The sequence below is a fragment of the Rana temporaria genome, chromosome 6, assembly GCF_905171775.1.
Source record: "Rana temporaria chromosome 6, aRanTem1.1, whole genome shotgun sequence".
Classification (NCBI taxonomy): domain Eukaryota; kingdom Metazoa; phylum Chordata; class Amphibia; order Anura; family Ranidae; genus Rana; species Rana temporaria.
The window spans coordinates 150,846,351-150,869,106 of record NC_053494.1 but is presented as its reverse complement, the minus strand read 5'-3'; the positions used below and the strand labels follow the sequence as shown (position 1 = coordinate 150,869,106).

The window sequence follows — 22,756 nt, the reverse complement described above, 5'->3', positions numbered from 1 at the left end:
AGTGATAATTTTTTTTTTTTTTTTTTTCAGTGTTAAAAATTGTAAAATAAATAAAAATAAATGCGAAAAGCAAAAAAAAATTTTTTTAAAGCGCCCCGTCCCGACGAGCTCGCGCGTAGAAGCGAACGTATACGCGAGTAGCGCCGACATATGAAAACGGTATTCAAACCACACAAGTGAGGTATCGCCGCGATCGTTAGAGCGAGAGCATTAATTCTAGCCCTAGGCCTACTCTGTAACTCAAAAAATGCAACCTGTAGAATTTTTTTAACGTCGCCTATCAAGATTTTTAAGGGTAAAAGTTTGACGCCATGCCACGAGCGGGCGAAATTTTTAAGCGTGACATGTTGGGTATCATTTTACTCGGCGTAACATTATCTTTCACAATATATAAAACAATTGGGCTAAATTTATTGTTGTCTTATTTTTTCATTTAAAAAAGTGAATTTTTTCCAAAAAAAGTGCGCTTGTAAGACCGCTGCACAAATACGGTGTGACAAAAAGTATTGCAATGACTTCCATTTTATTCTCTAGGGTGTTAGAAAAAAAAAATATATAATGTTTGGGGGTTTTAAGTAATTTTCTAGCAAAAAAAAATGGTTTTGTCTCGTAAACACCGACTCTGAAAAACAGGCCCGGGGCTAAAGTGGTTAATTTACTACCCTTGGTTTAGATAAAAGCATATTCATGTGTTAGAATGGCCCAGCCAAAGTCACGGTGTTTCAGTGTTAATCTTTACCACTGGTCACAGCTGAGGGGTCCTGGATTTGATGGGAGAACAGCTCTGTGTCACAGATAGGCCATGTCTTATATTTATACTTGTAAGTGAAATTGATTCATGGATTGTATTCATATTAAAGTTATTTACTACGTTATATCACCATGCGCTTTATACCTTGTGCTTGGCATTTATGCTATTGGTGGTTGTTTTTCCAGACTGCTGGTACAGAGCTGCAAGATTGATATAGTATCCAAGTGGATGTAAACCCACTCTCATCCTTTCTAAACTACTGCCATAGTGCTGATCTATAAGGATATAATTGCCTCCTGCATGAATCCTTACCTGTCAAATGTCTCCCCTCTGTCTGTTATGGGACACGAAAAACTGCAGATTCTGTGGGTGAGTCTGTTGTCTGGAGCTCGGTGGGTGGAGTCGTGATGTCAGTAGACTCCCCGCCCACCTCTACACTCCCCTTGTCAACATGCATTTTCTCTTGTGTATTCCTTACACTAAATTCTGCTATGATCACTAACATCCAGTCAAAATCCAGAAAAGTCACCACATGACTTCAGAAAAGGAGTGGGGGTGGGAATTAAAAAATAATGCCTGTCTCTAGGGTAGTGCATGAGATGTGTAAACTGTGATCAGGTGACCTCAGACACACACACTGCAATATAACAATCAGATCACTCGAGCTTCTCCTCTGCCCAGGTCTCACTAGATACATCTAACCTAAATAAGACCACTTGTCTGTGTATATTCTGCTTTCTGTTCTGTGTTTTCACTGCAATATACATGCATTTCCTTGTCACACTGAACTGTGGATCACACCCCATGATGAGAAACATCCAGTCAAAACACAGTAAATGCAGCCAATCCTGGGAGAGCTGGAAGGGAGAGGAGGGGAGGGTTGGGGAGGGGAGAGGGATGTGAATTGTGAACTTTTTACACAGGATGTGCCTCTGTCTCAGGCTAGTGCATGAGATATGTAAATAACCTGTCACTCACAGCAAGGGGGCGGAACGGACTAAGGTTTTTCTCTGTAAGTCTGTTTTATTTCACTAAAGGTTGCTCAGAGCTGGATTAACTCAGTGTGGCAAGACTAGGCACAGATGATAGGAAATCTTATACCCTACATTGTGACATAAAAAAAAGATGGGTTTACATCCACTTTAACTAAACCTGCTCCAAGTGCATAGTAATGCACTTCTACAAAATACTTCCCCTACCATGCCATGCATAAGTAATGATTCTTCTACCATTACTAATATTGGATGTTTCTAACTCTACGGCCCTGTACACACGATAGAATCCATCCGCAGATAAATCCCAGCAAATGGGTTTCTGCGGATAGATCCTATGGTGTGTACACGCCAGCGGATCTGTTTCCGCGGAGAAATCTCCTCTGGGATGGATTCCAGCAGATCGGATATTTGCTGTGCTGCACAACAAATCCATCTGCTGGAATCCATTCCAACGAATGGATCCGCTCGTCTGTACAGACTTACCGGATCCATTCGTGCAAAGGGATTCCCCGCACGCGTCGTAATGAATTGACGCATGCGTGGAATTCCTTATATGACAGCGTCGCGCCCGTCGCCGCGTCATAATCGCGGCGACGGCGCGACACGTCATCGGCAGAGGATTTCCGCGCGGATTTCAATGCGATGGTGTGTACACTCCATCCCATCGAAATCAGCGGAAATCTTTGAGAGGATTTATCCGTGGAAACGGTCCGCTGGACCGTATCTGCGGATAAATCCTCTCGTGTGTACGGGGCCTAACATTTTAACCCTGTCTGCTTTAAATGCTCCTATCTGAATTCCTGTTTAGTTTGTCTCCTGTTTTACTCAAGAAAGGCATCTAAATAATGCTTGCAAGACACTAAGACAGACATATATGTGAAGAGTGATAAACACATAAAAGGAAATTGGCTCTGCCAATACTTGGCACAGTAGACCCTGTTATTTGCTTTGCCAGCATGAATAATCCTCACTAGATTTCAGAGGGTTAATGCAACATGTACGATCTCTCTTCCACCACAAGAAGATCACAATTCATTGGACTAATGACTCTCCACTCTTTACCAATGATGCTTGGAATCTATTAGGAGTCCTGCTTATATTGAATCAATCTCCTTTACTGCACAAATATAGATGAAGTCATTATTATGTCCATTTATTTCTATTAATGATTATTAGCAGCATATATTGATAATTAATACAATAGGCATCATCTCCCATGTCTATTACATTTGTATGAACCCTAACATAGTGGGAAATTATATATTTTGAGGTAATATTGTTTAAAAACTATCTAAGAAGATGCTGTCTTTGGTCATATCACCCAATCAGATTGCAAATAAAGGCAATATACAATTACCTTTAAGGCCTAGTACACACGAGAGGATTTATCCGCGGATACGGTCCACCGGACCGCGCCGAAATCCCTTTGCGATGACGTGTCGCGCCGTCGCCGCGATAATGACGCGGCGACGTGCGCGACGCTGTCATATAAGGATACCCACGCATGCGTCGAATTATTACGACGCATGCGGGGATCCCTTCGGACAGATCGATCCGGTGAGTCTGTACAGACCACCGGATCGATCCGCGGGAGCCAATTCAAGCGGATAGATTTGTAGACATGTCTACAAATTTTTATCTGCTGGAATTGGGAAATTTCAGCGGATAAATATCCGCAGGAATGTACACACCATAGAATCTATCCGCTGAAACCGATCCGCTGAGATTTTTCAGCGGATGGATTCTATCGTGTGTACGGGGCCTTAGACACTTTCCACTGCATTTTGTCCAGTGCTTTAATTTAGTAATGGGATGGGCGAGACAAGGTCCTTTACCTACACAGCTGGTAACCAGGAACCGTGAGAGTTACAAGGTATGCAATTGCACCAAAACCCATATATTGAATAAGGACAGCCTTGCAAATGTTAATTTCTGCACATAAGGATAATAGAGGCCTCCCTTTGGAAAGGTCCTAGTGACCTCTTTTACTTTTAGATGTGGGGGAGATGAGCTAAAGCCACGGAAAGCTTCCATTTGTATAACAATTGAGTGTGTACATTTTAATTTGTCATCATGTGCTGACAAACTTACTACACCATATCTTACATAGTCAAAATAAGCATTTTCCTTTCTCCTATCAGTCCTGGGCATACATCTCTCTCCCTGGACTCCCAGGGCTTTTTTTACGTCTTCTTTCAGCTGTTACTATAGCTCCAATTACAGTTACCAGTACAGTCAAAGTGATGACCAGCACAGTCACAGTTTCTGCTACACAGAGTCGGGTATCCAAGGAGGTAATTGGTCTTCCTCTAAGTGCTGCAGGATCTGCACAATACAAGTTACCTCCATCCTGTAAGCTTATTTTGTGCAAACTTCCTAGTTTCCCAAACACACGCTGAAGATCACAATCACACTCCCAAGGATTAAATGAAAGCAAGAGAAGAGTTCCAGGCGCTGGCAGGTTGCTTAAAGTTTGGAAGCGCAAGTGGCGTAGATTGTTATGTTGCAGATTAAGGAAGGTGAGGGAATGAAGAGGTGTAAATAACACAGAGGGCAGATCTTGGATCTGGTTTCTAGACAAGTCAAGGAATTCAAGTTTTTGTAGAACAGAAAAGTCATCACCTCTCAGGCTTTGCAGTTGATTGTTCTGGAGCAGCAAACGACGTAGCTGGGTAAGGGATCTCAGAGCTCCAGGTTCCAACTTAGAAATTAAGTTTCCTTGCAGATCTAATAATTCCAGACTGTGTAGGTGTTTGAAATTATATCTCATGACACTGTGCAACACATTATGTGCAAGATAGAGATGCGTGAGAGAATCAAGGTCAATAGAAAAGCTTCCTCCTAAATCTGTAATATTGTTGTCATTAAGATCCAGGATTTCCAAGCTCTGTAAGCCTCTCCAAGATCCATTTTTGACTTCTGAAATTGCATTATGTGCCAGTAGCATTGCATGGAGTCTCCAAAGGTTGCGGAGGAGAGGAATGGAATACAAAGAGCAATCAGAGAGGTCAAGGAATTCAACTACCAAAGGAGGAGAGATTAGAATGTTAGTTAGGTTTGTTCCTGAGCAGTTTACAAAAAGGGAGCTAGAGTCACAAATGCAAATTGATGGGCAGAGGGAGAGGGAGGAAATAACCAAAATATTGGGCAAGATGAATAGAAGCATTGGCACCAGCAAAGAGGAGGCAAAAAGAGTAGATACAGGTGATTTTATGAAGAAGGATTCCATTGTGGCCCTGCAACAGGAAGAGTGAAATGTTTTAATCATAGATCATATAAAATATTGATGGGTGTTAGGTGCTATGACTACCCTATATATTATTTATATATAGTCGTTAGCTACCAAAGCTTTCTGTGATCTTAAAGAAAAACTCAAGAAAAAGTAATAGCAGAGCTGTTTATATTACCCAGTAGGACCTAATAATTTTGTCTTGCTTCTAAACACAAGATACCTATATATATATATATACACACACATATAGATGATAAATTCATGACTACACACATACAACATTTTACACTGCCTCAAGATATGACTGAATATTTTAAACAATCATGGAACTTAAAGGATAAAGTATGCACACCTCTATGGTGATACCTTGAATTGAAGATAACTGGAGTTAGGCTTTCCAGTCAATGCGATAAAAAAAAGAGGAGTGCTTTAAAACAAACACAATGTGATCTTTTTTTGATTTGGACTAACATCCAAATTTCCCGGACAAGCTTTTAGGGCGTACCCCCTTCTTTGAGGTCCAAGAGTATTGTTTGGACCTTGACTGCAGACATGTTAAGGGGAGGTCGGTGATCAAGGTAGGTGACAGACAAGCTTGGTTGAGAAACAATTAGAAAATCATGGCTGGACCAGCCAATAACGTAACAAAATTTTATGCAATAAAATAATCTAGGGATAACAGAAAGTAGCAGATGTCATGGGATAATCTCAGTCCAAAATGAGGAGAGGATATACTGAAATGCATACTAACTTCAAAGCCAGGTTGTCACCAGATACACAAATTAGAGATTCAGAGATTTTGCCTTACAATTTCAGGTAAAGATGCCTTTTTTATGCAATGAGCCAATTCTAAGTCCTGTACTGAGCTAATGTATCTTTGGTTGCTTTGCAGATCAGAATAACGTACCTGTACCTGCAGCTGTCCTGTGTAAGTGTGTTTCTAGCTAGAGACTGAGACTTGATGAGACAGGTGAGGAGGTCAAAACTATTATTTCCCAAGAGGTGCTGATGTGTGTGTAAGACAAGAACGGAACACTGAGAGCTTGTGAAATTCACCCACTGGATTTATACGCTTCAGAAACGCTGTCAATTGTGGTGTCACTCAATACTATAGTGTGTGCACCCTTCATTAGAGTTCTGTCAGTCTAGGTGCTATGAATAGTATTCATTACTCTGCTCATATGCTATCTCTCCATTATGTGTGCAAAAAGAAGGATTTTTCAAAATCACATAACTAATTCATCTATCATCATGATGTTAATAGGTATGTAAGCCTAGATTTAAATGGATTGTCTGAGATATATAAGTGGAACTAAATATATGTATATAATGTAATTAGTATGATTCTTGATGGGAAATCCCAGTTTATACGGTTTTGTTCTAATCGATAAATAAGTTTCAGAAATATGATACTGTAATTTTTTATGATTAAAAAGTCAATCCATCCAAAATATTTTATTATTTTTAGGGGTCGCCTGATTGCAGATTCAGCACTTGTCTATGTCTTTGATGCTCTAATTGCATGATTTCCCTGCCATAAGTTTTGATTGTGTTTCTTTCCACATTGAAGTTCTGAATATACCCACCTCTGTGTGGTATAGCATCTACTGGGGCATTTTTATAGTATAAAATAAAATTTATAATAAGGAGATTGGGATCCCCTAATTATGGCTACAGCGTGTGTGCATCCCCAGGAATTCAATCACAGATATCTCACCAATGGAATTACTGAGAGAGAGTTACGACTCTGATAGGCAGTTAAAGAGGATCTTCACCCTAGAGAAAAAAAATTAACAAATACTGTAGCTGATGACTTTTAATAAAAGGACAAGGGTTGTCCTGGTACCGATACTAGTATCGGTATCGGGACCGATACTGAGCATTTGCGCGAGTACTTGTACTTGCACAAATGCTCCCGATGCTTCCCCCGATACTTCCCCCCCCCCAAGAGCGGGTGGAGAGGGGGCGGAGAGTGGAGCAGAGCAGTCCTCGGGTATGGAGGAGAGGAGAGCTGCTGCCGCCTAGTCCCCAAAGAGAAAACCAAGCCCCCCCCCACTGCTGCCGTCTAATGGATTAGCGCTTGGGGAACATAACAGCTTTCATTTGAATAGCTGTGTGTTCCCCGCCGCGCCTCGTCATATATAGCCCCTCCCCCTTGTCCAGGCACTTTGATAGACAGATCACCCGTCCCAGGATTGGACAGGTGATCTGTTTATCAAAGTGCCCGAACAAGGGGGAGGGGCTAAATATGACGAGGCGCGGCGGGAAACACATCAACTAGACGGCAGCTGGGGGGGGGGGCTTGGCTTTCTCTTTGGGGACACAAGGCTGCATTTAGGGACATGGCTGCATTTAGGGACATGGCTGCATTTGGGGACACAAGGCTGCCTTTGGGAACACATGGCTGCATTTTAAAAAAAGTATCAGTAATCGGTATCGGCGAGTAGATGAAAAAAAGTATCGGTACTTGTACTCGGTCCTAAAAAAGTGGTATCGGGACAACCCTAAAAAGGACACTTACCTGTCCAGGGATCTAGTGCTCTCTTCACCCAGGCCAGTTCATCTTCGGGTGCCCAGCGCCGGGAAGTGTTTACTGTGGGAAGACGACCATGACTCGTGGCTTAACAGCTGAATTTCCACTGCACATGCGTGAGCCGCACTGTGCTCTGTGAATGGTCCCGCAGCCTTCTTGGACCTTGGACGTGAGAAGGGGGGGGGGAAACTTCCCTGCCTGCCTAGGCGATCCAAGCGGAAGTGAGAACTGGTACCTGTCAAAATGAAATATTCAATCCCCCCAAAAAATGTTTAAGTACCAAGTGTGGTAGAGGCGAGAGGAGGAGGACTATAAACAGAGCTTCCCCTTTAGGGTGAAGTTCCACTTTAACTTTCCAGCATCTGCCTAAAAAAATCAGTTTTGAGTGTACAGACCCTTAAAAAAAGTTGTAACAAAATACATGATAAATTATATGCAAATTTCATAGCCTTTCTGTAGCTTTGGCACAGTCTTGGTCCTAACACTGTTTGTGTTTGCTTGGCTCTGTACTACATCATCTCCTCTGTCTAGCAGTGTATATTATGTTCATAGTTACATAGTTAGGCTGAATTCACACACCTATGCATTTTTTGTGCTTTTTGCAATTTGCACTAGAGTCCATTTACCATGGTTTCCTATGGAACACATTCTGTAGTGAAAATCTGAAAAATGCAAAAAGCACTAAAAATGCATAGGTGTGAATTCAGCCTTAGGATGAAAAAAGACACAAATAAAAAAAATATATATTATATATATATATATATATATATATATATATATATATATATATATATATATATATATATATATATATATATAAAAAATATCATACAATCCAATATACAATTTTATAGTCATAGTTGATCCAGAGGGAGGCGAAAAACCCCAGCAGAGCATGATCCAATTTGCTACAGCAGGGGAAAAAATTCCTTCCTGATCCCCCGAGAGGCAATCGGATTTTCCCCGGATCAACTTTACCTATAAATGTTACTATCTCCAGGAGCATTGGCAAAGGGTCACAGGGTACACTTATCTTACTTACAGATTTGATTACATTAGCCACCCCCTGCCAGTAAGTTTGCAACACGGGACAGGACCAGACCACATGGAAAAATGAACCCTCCTCTACACCACATCGTGAGCAGATAGAACTCCGCTGCGGGTATATTTTTGCCAGGCGCTGGGGGGAGAAATAGGCCCTGTGCAGGAACTTGAGTTGAATAAATCTATCCCTGGCAGACACCACCAGGGTGAGGTATTGTTGTATTCCTTCTTCCCAGTCGTCATCAGCCAGCACCGGAATATCCGTCTGCCACGCCGAGAACAGCTGGGAGACCTTAGAGGTATCCAAACTCACCAGTAGTGAGTACAGGGCAGACAGGCGCTTAGTCTCATCCGCCGCACTCAACAAGCGTTCCACCCCGTAGTCTCCAGCCTGATCAGTCCAGGGAATTTGTCCCTGAATGCATGACACAGCTGGAGAAACCGAAAAAACATCCGATTCGTCAGTCCCTTCCTCTGTTTTAATTCATCAAAGGTGAGTAGTCTGCCCGCCGAGACTATGTCCGCAAGCGTTTTAACCTTCAAGCGGGCCCATAGGGCAGGGTCAGGAATAGAGTGAAAGTGCAAAAGACGCGGGTTCCCCCATAGTGGGGTACGCGGGGACCAGCAACCGGGGTTCTGAACTTTGGTCCTAACAGCCTCCCACACCCGCAGGGTAGACTTCATTGAGGGTGTAACAGAGGGACTAGATCTGGGCCCCCGATGCATAAGGTTGCGGAGCTCAGAGTAGGATCCCAGAAGCGCAGCCTCCAGAGTAGCCGCCGGATTGGCCGGCTCCTCCGACAGCCACCACCTGAGTGTGACAAGAACCGCAGCCCAGTAATACTTCTGGAAGTATGGCAAGGCCAGTCCACCAAGAGTGACCGGTAACTGCAGGGTGGATCTGGCAATTCTAGGGGTACAGTAATAAAATAATATTGCGCAAGCCACTAGGTGTCGTGAATCAGGCAGCCAACATAACAAAGTGGATACTAAGTGAAAAATGCTGTAAATAAATGTGGCGCCAAAAGTGAATAAACCCTTAAAAGGATATAGATAAAAAGAACCTGATAGTCAAATGATCTGCATCACCAACTAATCAAATCCCCCAAAATATGTGAACCTGTGAGGTAAACACAAACACATAGACCAAAAATACTCAAATAAAGGTCTATATGATAATGCCAAAAAAATTGTGTCAATATATACAGTGCTATGATCAAAAAGTGAAAGTAATATCTGTAAGAATTCAAAATTCTTTCTCAAAAAATAAAATAATGTGCAGAGATGACGTATAAGTGATCAAAAAAACACAAGTCCTTAACAGAAAACAAACATAATAATGAATTGCGACAAAAAGGGATAAGAACACCTTGGGTGGTTCAATGACTGAGTAAGTCAGTGAGCGTGACACCATAACAGTGTTAAAGGAAAAAAAAGTATTTTTGAAAATGCACATAAGATCTTCAATTGTTGGAATGGAGCCACAATCTTCAAGATATATAACAATCTTCACACATGGGCATTGATAAAAGGGTGGGTACTCTTACCAGAAAAGGTGGACCCTCAAACTACACCGTACGGTGGAAGGGTCATTAGAGCTTGTACAGACTCGCGTCTGGATCTGGGAGTCTCCCCTTCAGATGGTCAGAACCAAAGATAGCCTCAGGTGTACTCGATTGTCCAGGACAGAGTAGCTGAAATCAACTCATCAAAATTGCTCCAGACATCCCAATAGTTATGCAAAGAAAAAACATATAGAGGTGCTCCTCATAGTGTAAAAAAGTTTTTTTATTTGCACTCATAAGGCAAATTTCAAAATTAAAATAATGAAAAAGGCTTACAAAGCCACACTGCAGGTAAAAAAACAAACAGCAAACTAAAAAAATCCACGGTAAAAAACCACAGCAAACTGGTGTAATAGCAGCAGATACTCTCACTTCAGATGGATATGAGAGAATTTCCAATAAGTCAGCAATGGAGTTATAGCTCTATTACATCCGTAAGACCATACAGGGAAGCCCATCGCTGCAGGGGAGAATCATTGCTAGTATCAGAGGCCAGCCTATCCAAAGATGGATTTGGGACCATATTGAAATCCCCTGCAATGATGATATTATTCGTGGGGTATGCGGCCAAGATGGGGACCAGGGACTTCAGGAAAGACACCGTAGCCAGTGGCGGTATATAGATGCCCAGAATTAACATTTCTACCGTATCAACCACAGCGTGAAGAAGCACATATTTGCCCTCACGGTCAATCCTGACATCTAGCAAGGAGTAGGCGAGGGACTTGTGGATCAGTATGCTAACCCCTCTGGCATAGTTGGAGTATGCAGCATGGTAAGAGTGACCCACGCACTGTTTTCTCAGGCCTAAAATCCTCCGCCCCCGTTAAGTGGGTCTCCTGTAGGAGGCATATATGGGGAGAGTATTTTTTGAGGTAGGTCATGACTAATGACCTCTTTATCTTATCATTCAGCCCACGGACATTCCACGAGATTAGCCTAATGGGAGCCATTGAAATCCCAGTAGTGTAGGGCAGTTAAACCAGTTAAAGTGGCGCAGACATGGGGGAGGGTACCCCACCAACCGCACCAAAGCAGTCACCTTAAGAGCATTGGGCACCCGGCCTACGCAACCAGCACAGGCCAAGAAAGGCGTCCAAGGCCACTCACTGCATATATTAGTCTGGCAAACAAAATGGCAACTCAGAAAAACAAAAAAAAGGGAAAAAAACATAAAAACAAAACAACACATCCCATCCCCCCCCACCCCGCACGCCCGGAAAAAGGACCGGCGTGCATAAACCCCAAACCAACCCCATCAAACGGTAGGAAAGTCTCCTATGGGGGCAACTGACAATGCGACCCGTCTGAAGGCACCAGGAGAGCAGACACCCGGCTCACCAGTACCATCCATGGAGGGCACCGCCCCCAGACCCATGTAAGAGCACCGGATAACTTTGGATCCACCGAAAACATGTTGAAGCAAGTAAAACCCAGCTTTAAAAAAACAAAAAAAATAAACAGTTCACCTAGGCAAAGCTAGGGGCACACATTTAAACGTTATAACCATAAACTGGGGCCCTCGGCAGCCCAAACGCCCAGGCTAGGCCCAGATGTTCTCACAGAGCCTCCCCCATGTATCAGAAAGCACCCGATCCCAGTGCGCCATGTACCCCCCAACAGCAAACACATCCCCATCAACCCCCCCAGTTAAGCAGGCACGAGGCAGATAGTTTCTAAGTGGGGGCCATGTGCAATTCACATACCGGGTCATGGGGGGTGAAGGGAGGGCGGGGGCAGGGGGCCAAACGAGCCAGAGACAGAGAGGCACAGTCCTGCCCCGCAACACAGGCGGTAGATGTCAAACTGAGCAATGTTCAGGTGCAGTCAAATAGTAGAAGGAGATGGCAATACGGGGGGAGCAAAACGTAGAAAACCATACAGTTACCGATGCCTGGGTAGGGTGTCCAGCCAGTGAGAGGCATCCTCCGGTGACGTAAAATAACGAGTGGATTCTCCGTCGATGACCCTCAGCCGAGCCGGGAACAACATGCTGTATTTCAGGCCTTTGGCGCGGAGCTGTACTTTAACATGTCCTGCGGAGCCGTTGGGTGTCCAGGGAGTAGTCAGGAAACATCATTAGCCGCGTATTTTCAAACCGGAGTTCCTCCACCCTCCTGGCCTCCCTCAGCACCAGATCTCTGTCTCAGAAATGGAGCAGCCGAAAAATAAAGGTGCGCGGGGGGCCCCCGGTACGGCGTGGCCCGGTGGCATCCTGTGGGCCCTCTCAACAACAAAGTGCGGGGAAAATTGGGCCTGCGGCAGCAGATTGCGGAGCAGAGTCTCAGTAAATGCCGTCGGGTCTTGACCTTCAGCCCCCTCTGGGAGACCCACCACCCGGAGGTTATTCCTCCTGCTGCGGTTCTCGCTGTCTTCTGCCACCTGGAGAGTGTGTATAGAGGCACGCTGGTCCTGGATGGAGTCCTCCGAATCCCCCACCCGCCGCTCCGCCTCCCCCAGGCGCTCCCGTATACCGTCCAGGTCCCTCCATAGGAGCCCAAGGTCCAGCTGCAGGGTGTCAATCTTACCCGTAAGGGTGGTCTGGCAGCCTTGTATCGCCAGCATGAGAGCCTGGAAGCGGTCCTCCTCCGATGCGCTCGCAGGGGAAGGCGCCGTCTGGGACGCCATTTGTGCGCGGCCTACAGGCGTCTGTGGCAACTTTGGCAGGGGACTCGCTTTAACTGTGGAGCCGCCTCTCCGTCCAGAACCGGATTTGCCTTTACGCATACCCGGGGGGAACCGGGCTTCAGTCAGGGTAGAAAATCACGGTGGATCCCGTAAAATAGCAGATAATCAGGTCTCAGAGAGCGGAGCTCCTCTCAAGCACGTCCGTCTAGATCGCCATCTTGGCCACGCCCCGATCAGTGGTGTTTGATCGCTCAGTCCTCAATGCAGAGGTGGCGGGGGACAGATGCAGCATCGGATCATTGCTGCATCCACCTATAGTGGATATAAAAAGTCTACAAATCCCTGTTAAAATGGCAGGTTTCTGTGATGTAAAAAAAAATGGGACAAAGATAAATCATTTAAGAACTTTTTCCACCTTTAATGTGACCTATAAATTGTACAACTTAATTGAAATACAAACTGAAATCTTTTGAGTAGGGGAAGTAAAAAAAAAAATAATAATAATAACGTGGTTGCATAAGGCCCTGTACACACGAGGAGACATGTCCGATGAAAACGGTCCACGGACCGTTTTCATCGGACATGTCTGCTGGGAGCTTTTGGTCTGATGTGTGTACACACCATCAGACCAAAATCCCTGCGGACAGAGAACGCGGTGACGTAGAAGACACCGACGTTCTCTAACACGGAAGTTCAATGCTTCCACGCATGCGTCGAATCAATTCGACGCATGCACAGGATTTCGGGCCGCTGGTTATACGGACATGTCCGATGAGTCGTACTAACCATCGGACATGTCCGACAGACAGGTTTCCAGCGGACAAGTTTCTAAGCATGCTAAGAAACTTTTGTCCGCTGGAAACCTGTCCGCTAGGCCAGGAAACCTGTCCGATAGGCCTTACACACGACCGAACATGTCCGATGAAACTGGTCCGCGGACCAGTTTCAGCGGACATGTTCGGTCGTGTGTACGGGGCCTCAGTGTGCACACCCTCTTATAATTGGGGTTGTAGCTGTGTTCAGAATTAAGCAATCACATTTAAACCAATGTTAAATAGGAGTCAGTGCACACCTGCCATCATTTAGAGTGCCTCTGATTAACCCCAAATAAAGTTCAGCTGTTCTAGTAGGTCTTTCATGAGTTTTTCTTAGTCGGATCCTACAGCATAAGCCATGGTTCGCAGAGAGCTTCCAAAGCATCAGAGGGATCTCATTGTTAAAAGGTATCAGTCAGGAGAAGGGTACAGAAGAATTTCCAAAACATTAGATATACCATGGAACACAGTGAAGGAAGTCATCATCAAGTAGAGAAAATAAGGCACAACACTGACATTACCAAGAACTGGACGTCCCTTCAAAACTTATGAAAAGACAAGAAGAAAACTGGTCAGGGAGGCTGACAAGAGGTCTAGAGCAACATTAAAGGAGCTGTAGGAATATCTGGCAAGTACTGGCTGTGTGGTACATGTGACAACAATCTCCCATATTCTTCACATTTTTGGGCTATGGGGTAGAGTGGCAAGACTGAAGCCTTTTCTTATGAAGAAAAACATTCAAGCCGGGCTACATTTTGCAAAAACAGATCTGAAGTCTCCCAAAAGCACTTGGGAAAATTTGTTATGGTCTGATGAAACCAAGATTGAACTTTTTTGGCTATAATTCCAAAAGATAGGTTTGGCGCAAAACCAACACTACACATCACCAAATGAACACCATACCCATAGTAAAGCGTGGTGGCAGCAGCTTTGGGGCTGTTTTCCTTCAGCTGGAACAAGGACCAAGCTAAAAGCCATTTTTTTATTAAAATAAATTTACCATATTTCGAGACAGTTGGTGGTCAGACACCATTTTACTGTACTCCTGGATGAGTCTGATGAGCCGGTATTCAACTGAACTAGCACCTGCAAGCTAAAGAAAAAACACAATTTAATTATTATTTTCTCACCAATTTTTTTATCTTTTTTTCATTTTTTATTTATTAGTGCACATCATCACCCATATACACTATTTTCTAGCCACCATCCTGGCAGGTCTTGTTTGCCCGTTATTCCATCTGTCCTGTTTTGAGCTGCTGGCCCATTTTGGATCCTTTACCCACAGCTCCCGGGTCAGATGTCTCCGTTGGCTACCGGTGCGACTTTGGCATGTAGCATCCTGCATCTTTGTGAGTATGGATCCCTTAGTCCGATTCCCACATTTAAATCTACCTAACACATTTCCATGTTCATTACAATGTTATATTTTTTATCCATTTTTACTTTATAGATTATGTCTAAGCATCAACTCCTGAAGATTAAGACTGAACTCACGAAACGCGCTGGGTCACCATAGATGCTATGGCACGCTTACTTTGGACTATTTGATTACTGTATGTAACCATGTAATGGATTTGTACATTTGAGCCGACTGTTTGGCATTATGAGACCCTTTCCCAGTTCTATTACTGGCATATACTTAATAAACCTGTACTATGTTTTTATTGCTGGCTGTTTGGTGCTTCATCTAAAGTCCCAATGGGCAAAATTCTACATTTGTATACAGCACCTGCAAGCATAGTGGCCAGTTGGCTGGGATAACAGATCAGGGCATTTGAGCGATATCAATTTTATTTGTTTTTTAGTCTACTGGACCGGCATGACAGCCAGGAAATAAAGGCAGGCATGTTTGACTTTCATTATCTGTGAAAAAGAAAAAAAATGCAACCACCACATCTAGTAAGCTGCAATATATGGAAAATGTGGTTTTGCGTTTAGATTCACTTTAACTATCAAGCAATTCACAGTCAAATTTTGTTACATTGAATTCCTCCTCAAAAAAAATAATTAAAATCTTAAAATTAGCGTGGAATTTTTATCACTGTAGCCTGTTTTGGTGTTCTACTTAAGGTTAGCCACACACAAATAGCTTTCACCATCCCCATAAACAGCATGAATGGAAGAATCTCCATTGCCGACTATTGTGTTTAACCACTTAACCCCCGGACCATATTGCTGCCCAAAGACCAGAGCACTTTTTGCGATTCGGCACTGCGTCGTTTTAACTGACAATTGCGCGGTCATGCGATGTGGCTCCCAAACAAAATTGGTGCCCTTTTTCCCCCACAAATAGAGCTTTAAGTTTTTGCGCTATAAACAAAAATAGAGCGTCAATTTTGAAAAAAGTGAATATTTTTTACCTTTTGCTGTAATAAATATCCCCCAAAAATATCTAAAAAAAAAAAATTTTTTCCTCAGTTTGGGCCGATACGTATTCTTCTACATATTTTTCGTAAAAAAAAAAAAAATCGCAATAAGCGTTTATTGATTGGTTTGCGCAAAAGTTATAGCGTTTACAAAATAGGGAGTATTTTTATGGCATTTTTATTAATATTTTTTTTTTACTAGTAATGGCGGCGATCAGCATTTTTTTTCGGTACTACGACATTATGGCAGACACTTCGGACACTTTTGACCCATTTTTGGGACCATTGGCATTTTTTGAGAGATCAGTGCTATAAAAAATGCATTGGATTACTATAAAAATGCCACTGGCAGTGAAGGGGTTAACACTAGGGGGCAGGGAAGGGGTTAGGTATGTTCCCTGGGTGTGTTCTAACTGTAGGGGGGTGGCATTACTAGGGGAAATGACTGATCTTCTGTTCATACATTGTATGAACAGAAGATCAGCATTTCTCCCCCTGACAGGACCGGGAGCTGTGTGTTTACACACACAGCTCCCGGTCCCCGCTCTGTAACGAGCGATCGCGTGTGCCCGGCGGCAATCGCGCCCGCCAGGCACACACACGGGAGTCGACGGCGAGAACACGCGTGCCTCCGGCGGTGCGCACGCGTCCCTAGTGGCCTGCGCGAGAGCTGACGTTATACTACGGGCTCTCGCGCAGGGGAGCCGACTTGCCGCCGTAAAACGACGGTGGGCGGTCGGCAAGCAGTTAAACAGCCGCGGCAACAGCGGTTATTTGAATGCCAGAGAGATGACTGCATTTGGCATGATGTATTCACTGTTCAATTTTCCACCCATTCATGCCTCGTTCACACAGGCGTACTTGAAGGATAAGTTAATCTTTACTAACAAGGTTACTAAAGTAAAATGTTACTAAAGTACCTGGCTCGACTCAATCTCCCATTGTGACAGCAGGCGGAGGATTCTCTCTCTTCAGCCTCTGTCACAATTTAAAAACAACGCAGCTGAGCAGGCCTTTTTTCCTCCCAGACGTATCAAAAGTGAATTTATCCTAAGCATACACCTGCAGTGCTTTGCCTGCATAAGATGCAAAAAAAAAAAAAAAAAAAAAAAAAAAAATGCAAAGGTGTTCTGTGCACATGCAGGCAAACCTATTCATGTCAATTGGGACCCAGCCGCTGTTCCCAATGTGACATCAATTTGGGTACATGCCCCGAACGCAGACAGTGTGCATTCAGAGACATGCACCTGCATCCTCACAGATGTCAGATTGGGAGCAGAAGCAGCAGCTGTGACTATCCAGCCGCTGTGTCCCAGTTGATATGAATGGGACTGCCCACTGTATGTAGATGCACAGAAAACCTGTGCATCTTGTGCAAGCAAAACACAGCCCTCACAAGGGTGTACGCTAAGTACGCCCATGTGAACAGGGCCTTAAGCTGGACATAGATGGCTCTTTTTTTTTTAGTCAACAAACTAGCTGATTAAAAAAAGCTCAGATCCCCCAATCCACACATTAAACCTAGATGAGGGAATCCCTCCTGCTGCACTATTGTATTCTGACAGCAGGGACTCTCCCGTAGTCAGAATACATTGATTAGTGCAGCAGCACTAATTGAAGAACATTTTTGCAACAAGCCCCTTGAAAAACTGAGATCAACTGCTCTCAAACATCGAAATTCGGCTGGTTCCATCTATTGCCAGCTTTACTTTGACTTTTCAGTGGAAACTTGTTGAACAGGATGGTGCCAACAGGGCCACCACCAGTGGTGCAAATTTCAGACCACTCAGCATGAATAGAGTGAGATTTAAGCCAAGTATGGTCAGGTTTCTCTTGTAAAAAAAAGTATGGTCAGGTTATTTTTTATTAGATTAAAAGGAGAAAATGGTAAAGAAAGTTGGATGAACAGAGGAACATAATAATGAGATCATGGAAAGGGAGAAGGAAGGAGAGAAAATGTCTCCTTCCTCACACAGCATCATACACAGCAACGAGTAACAAACTCTCATTACAAAAATTTGTTTCTTGAATGGCAATTTTGTGCTCCTGAGGTTCTTACAAGAAAAAACACCTACCAAACCAAAACCAGACATCCATGGCTGCAGAGTACTTGCTACTTTTTCACAAATGTTCAGAAGGCACTGTTCAGCTGGGTAGAGATTTTCCTATAGAACTAACATCTCCTACAAGCAACTAAACAATTAACTTTTCCACCATTGACTGATTGACATCTGGAAAAATTCTACACCCTCAGGTTAAAAATAAACTTTTTATTCTGCCACACATTAGTCACAGTCATATTGACTATTCCTCCACCAGCCAACATACCCTAGAGCAGGGGTCTCCAAACTTTCCAAACAAGGGGCCAGTTTATTGTCTTTCAGGCTTTAGGGGGGCTTGTACTGTGGCCAGCGGGAGTGGAAATTTTCCTGGCATCAGTGGGAATAAATTTCACCGCATTTGGTATTGGGGGGGAGGAATAATGCCTCATTGTTGGTAGCATTGGAATGGCTAGTGTCCCGTTATTGGTGTTAGTGGGAGAAATTGGGCCCCATTGTTGGTGTCAGTTGGCAGAATAGTGTCTCCATTAGTGGGAAGAATAGTGTCCCAAGGGCCGGATAAACGCAAGCAAGGGGCCACAGTTTGGAGACCACTGCCCTAGAGTAATAATCAGATAATTCCCCAGTCATGTTCAACCTCAAAATACTGGCTCAAGGCCCATAAACCGAATGGTCCTGGTGCCTTAATCACACCATTCTCAATGACCCTACTTACGACCAAGGGATTGTCGATGCAATAGTCCACCACATATTTGACCATGAACATGATGATCTTTATACAACAAGGGGCCCAAATTAAAGGACATGTGAAGGTCATCCCCAACTGTCCCACTCACTGGACACCCTGCAATAATCTCTGTGACTAGATTCCACCTCTTCAAGCTGTATAAAAAGCCCATCAAATTATATGGAAAAATTCACTACCAGTTTTAATAAATGTGGCAAAAAAAAATAATGCAGAAAATCCCTTGCAAGGACGTTTTACCACCGCACCCCTAAACCTACATCCATTAAAAATTTCAAAGACAAACTCCTATTGTCTGTTCCCCCCACATATCCTCCAAGTATTTGTTGACTTATTTTATATATGAAATAAGCTCCCCACCCCTCTTACTGAACCGGAGATCCAAAAACATAATCAGTCAGTAGTCAGAATAGTAGTCAGTCAGTCAGTCAGTCAGTCAGTGTCAGAGGTGGAGTAGGGTGCTTCGGACCTTCCGTTACGAGCCTGCTCCCACCCAGACCTGACAGTCAGCTACTAGGCAGACTACCATTACCTGTCCTGCACAGGGAACAGCTACTAGGAACTATTGGGAACCAGGAATCCAGCTCTCTTCTCTCCTCGTGGACTCCTTCATTCGCCGCAGGTAAGACCCTGCCTCTCAGGGCCTACCATCCAGGGGAACCACTGACGGCCGTCCTTCTCAGGGCAGCCGTCACTCAGACCCCTCACTGCGGCTCTCTATTCCCCTCTTGGGCTCGGCATCCCCACTCGCACGGCCACCCACGATTGTGGTGGCCCCTAGACACCCCACCTGGGTGTATTCTCGGCGCTTCTCGGCGTTTTTTACACGCCCGCGCCAGCCTGCTACTTTCCGCGGCCGCCGCGCCTCAGGAAAGTCCGCGGCTTCAGCCGCGGCCTACCGGCGCTCCGTCCGTTTTCTCCCTGCGCCTGCCACCAATAGTGCGGGTCTTTCTGATTATCGCCCCCGCACCCCCAGAGGTCCCCTCCACCCCCCTGCTAAGCAACCAGATTGGGGGAATCATTTTCTTACCAACCTGGTTGCCCCCCCAGCCTGGGTCCTGTATCTTTGCCTGGCGGCCATCTTGGTGCACCCCAGCAACAGTGACACCCAGCATCCCCCCCCCCCCTCTTTTTCCCCTCATTAAGTTCAGCAGTCTTTGACCCAGGGCTTGAAGCCGATCGCCTTTAGGGATCAGGAAGGAATTTTTTTCCCTGCCGCAGCACATTGGCCAGCTTGCCCAGGGTTTTTTTGCCTTCCTCTGGACCAAGGACTGCTGAGAGCGAGGATTCTCCGAATCCTCTCTCACCGATCACCCGCACCCCCGCCCACGGTGACTGGCAACAATGGTTAAATTGCGATACTCTGCGGAAACCATTTGGGGTCTGAGACAATTCGCAACAATATTACCTGCCGTCACCAAAAAAGCCTTAAAATCAGATCAACTTTTGAGAATCGATCGACGATCGATCATCAAAAAGTTCAACCATTCAACACAGCTCAAGCACATATCATGTGCGTTGCTTAACACTAGATCAGCAGTTAAACACCGATCAGAAATCCATGATTTCTTACTACAAAACGATCTGGACTGCCTCTTCATTACAGAAAGTTGGCTGTCAGACGATTGCAACACCATTCTTGGAGAACTGGTACCAGCAAATTATCGTATCCTAACGGAAAATAGAATAGGGCAAAGAGGAGGAGGCCTGGCGGTGATTCATAAGTCTCATATTGCAATCACTAAACCGGTCCTTCAAAATCCTCTACCTTTTATGGAAACTCTTACGCTTCAACTTCAAGCTCACTCTCAGGAGACCGTTCACATTCTCCTCTGCTATAGGCCCCCTGGGCCCAAATCGCATTTGATTTCAGCATTAACGGAGTTCATATCCACTTACTCCCTTAACAGCAATCATCTTTTGCTGCTCGGGGATTTCAATTTGTGGGCCAACTCCTCACAGGATCCCATCGCGGATGCCTGCATCGACCACCTGGAAGGGTTAGGTCTTCAGCAACTTATATGCGGACCCACGCATGCTTCAGGTCACACTCTCGACCTAATTTTCAGACAAAATCTGAAAATAAACATTCTGGGTATTGAACCTTTGCCATGGACAGACCACCATGCAATTAGCTTCATAATTCCCAGAATTCCACTAGTCATGAAAGTACCCAAGCCGGTGACAATACACTGGGCTAGATCTCAGAGGAAGCTCCACTCGGAACTCTTCAGATCTACCCTGGGAAACCGAATTGGGGCTATTCCTCCTCAGCTAGCAGCCTCAGATACTTTGGATGCCATAAATGCAGCTCTGCTACAGTCAGCCGACTTAGCAGCACCAAAGCGCAAAGTCCGCAGCCGGGCAAAAAAGTCCAGCTGGTTCAATAACCAGCTGTCGCTATTGAAGCAAGAGCGCAGAAGGGCGGAAGCCGCCTGGATAAGAAGTCCTTCAGAAGACCGCCTCAACTTCTACAAAGCAGTAACTACACGATATCACAAGGAAATTTTCAAAGCCAAGAAACTTCACTTTTCCACGGTGATTAACAGCGCAATGAATCGCCCACGTGAACTCTTCAGGATGGTCACCCAGACCATGAATCCGGGATGTCTTGAAGTCCCCACTTCAGACACCCAAGAGTTCTGCAATGAACTATCGGATTTCTTCATCAACAAAATTGAAAAAATTCGGGTAAGTATTCGGCAAAACAATACTCCACTCAGCCCCCTCTTCAATCAAAACACCGACGGAACGCCTCTACAATCAACTAAGCTCACTTTGGAACCCATCTCCATTGATACCACAAAAAAATTCATTGGTGCGCTGCGCAACAGCACAGCACCCAATGACATCATTCCCACCAAGCTACTGAAGGAATGTGCCGACATCCTGGCGCCTCCGATCACACAGCTTATAAATCAGTCATTTAAGGAAGGCATAGTGCCTTCCCTGCTGAAAGAGGGCACAATCCTGCCGATCTTGAAAAAACCTAATTTGGATCCTATGGACCCAACTCACCGCCGTCCCATAACAGGTCTAAATGCTCTGTCCAAGATAATGGAGAAAGTGGTGGTAAATCAGCTGCAACAGCATCTGGATACCCACAACCTACTCGATCCATTTCAATCCGGGTTCCGTCCCGGACACGGGACAGAAACGGCCTTACTGAAAATATGGGATGATGCGCTCGAGGCCGCAGACGAAGGAGAATCGTGTCTCCTGGTTCTGCTGGACCTAAGCGCAGCCTTTGACACAGTAGACCATAAATTGCTACTGAGACGACTAACAGAAGTCGCCGGAGTCTCAGAAGATGCCTTACCATGGTTCTCCTCTTTTCTCGGAAACCGTTCACAAACAGTGAAACTGGGATCTTTCACGTCAGAAAAACGCGCGGTGCCATGTGGGGTCCCCCAAGGATCCCCCCTATCACCGGTGCTGTTTAATATCTATCTTCGTCCTCTCTTTGATATTATCAGTAGCCAAGAACTACTCTATCACTCGTATGCAGACGACACGCAGTTGTACTTTCGCATCTGCCAAAAAAAGGATCATCATCTCAGATTAGAGAAATGTCTCTCTTCAATAGAAAACTGGATGACTAAGAGTTATCTCAAACTCAATAGCGCTAAAACAGAACTCTTTATGTTCAATGCCAGTCGGAAGAGACAACCGACAACTAACTGGACACCTTCGCCCATCCTGGGTCAGACCATCTCCCCTAGCTCCAAAGTCAAAAGTCTAGGAGTCACGTTTGACACCTTCATGACAATGGACGCACAAATAGGGTCAGTAGTCAGCGGGACGCACCATTTGATGCGCCTTCTACGCAGACTTATTCCATTTATTCCCAAAGAAGACATAGCAGTCGTGGTGGGAACAATCGTGAATTCCAGACTGGACTATGCAAATGCCCTTTACCTCGGGCTCCCCAAGTACCAAATCGCTCGTCTTCAAGTCGTACAGAATACGGCCGCTAGACTTGTGACTGGGAAAAAATCTTGGGAATCAATCTCACCTTCGCT

The 22,756-nt window shown here is 44.7% G+C and overlaps 1 protein-coding gene across 1 annotated transcript in view; it reads right to left on the bottom strand.

Annotated features, from left to right (window-relative positions):
- Positions 1 to 3,517: 3,517 nt before the first annotated feature.
- LOC120943911 (insulin-like growth factor-binding protein complex acid labile subunit) overlaps positions 3,518 to 22,756 on the bottom strand; it is a 30,661-nt gene continuing 11,422 nt past the window's right edge. Inside the window, exon 2 of the mRNA XM_040357581.1 lies at positions 3,518 to 4,982. Coding sequence (XP_040213515.1) covers positions 3,884 to 4,975 — 1,092 coding nt within the window. The 5' untranslated portion in view covers positions 4,976 to 4,982 and the 3' untranslated portion in view covers positions 3,518 to 3,883. The remainder of the gene's footprint in view (positions 4,983 to 22,756) is intronic.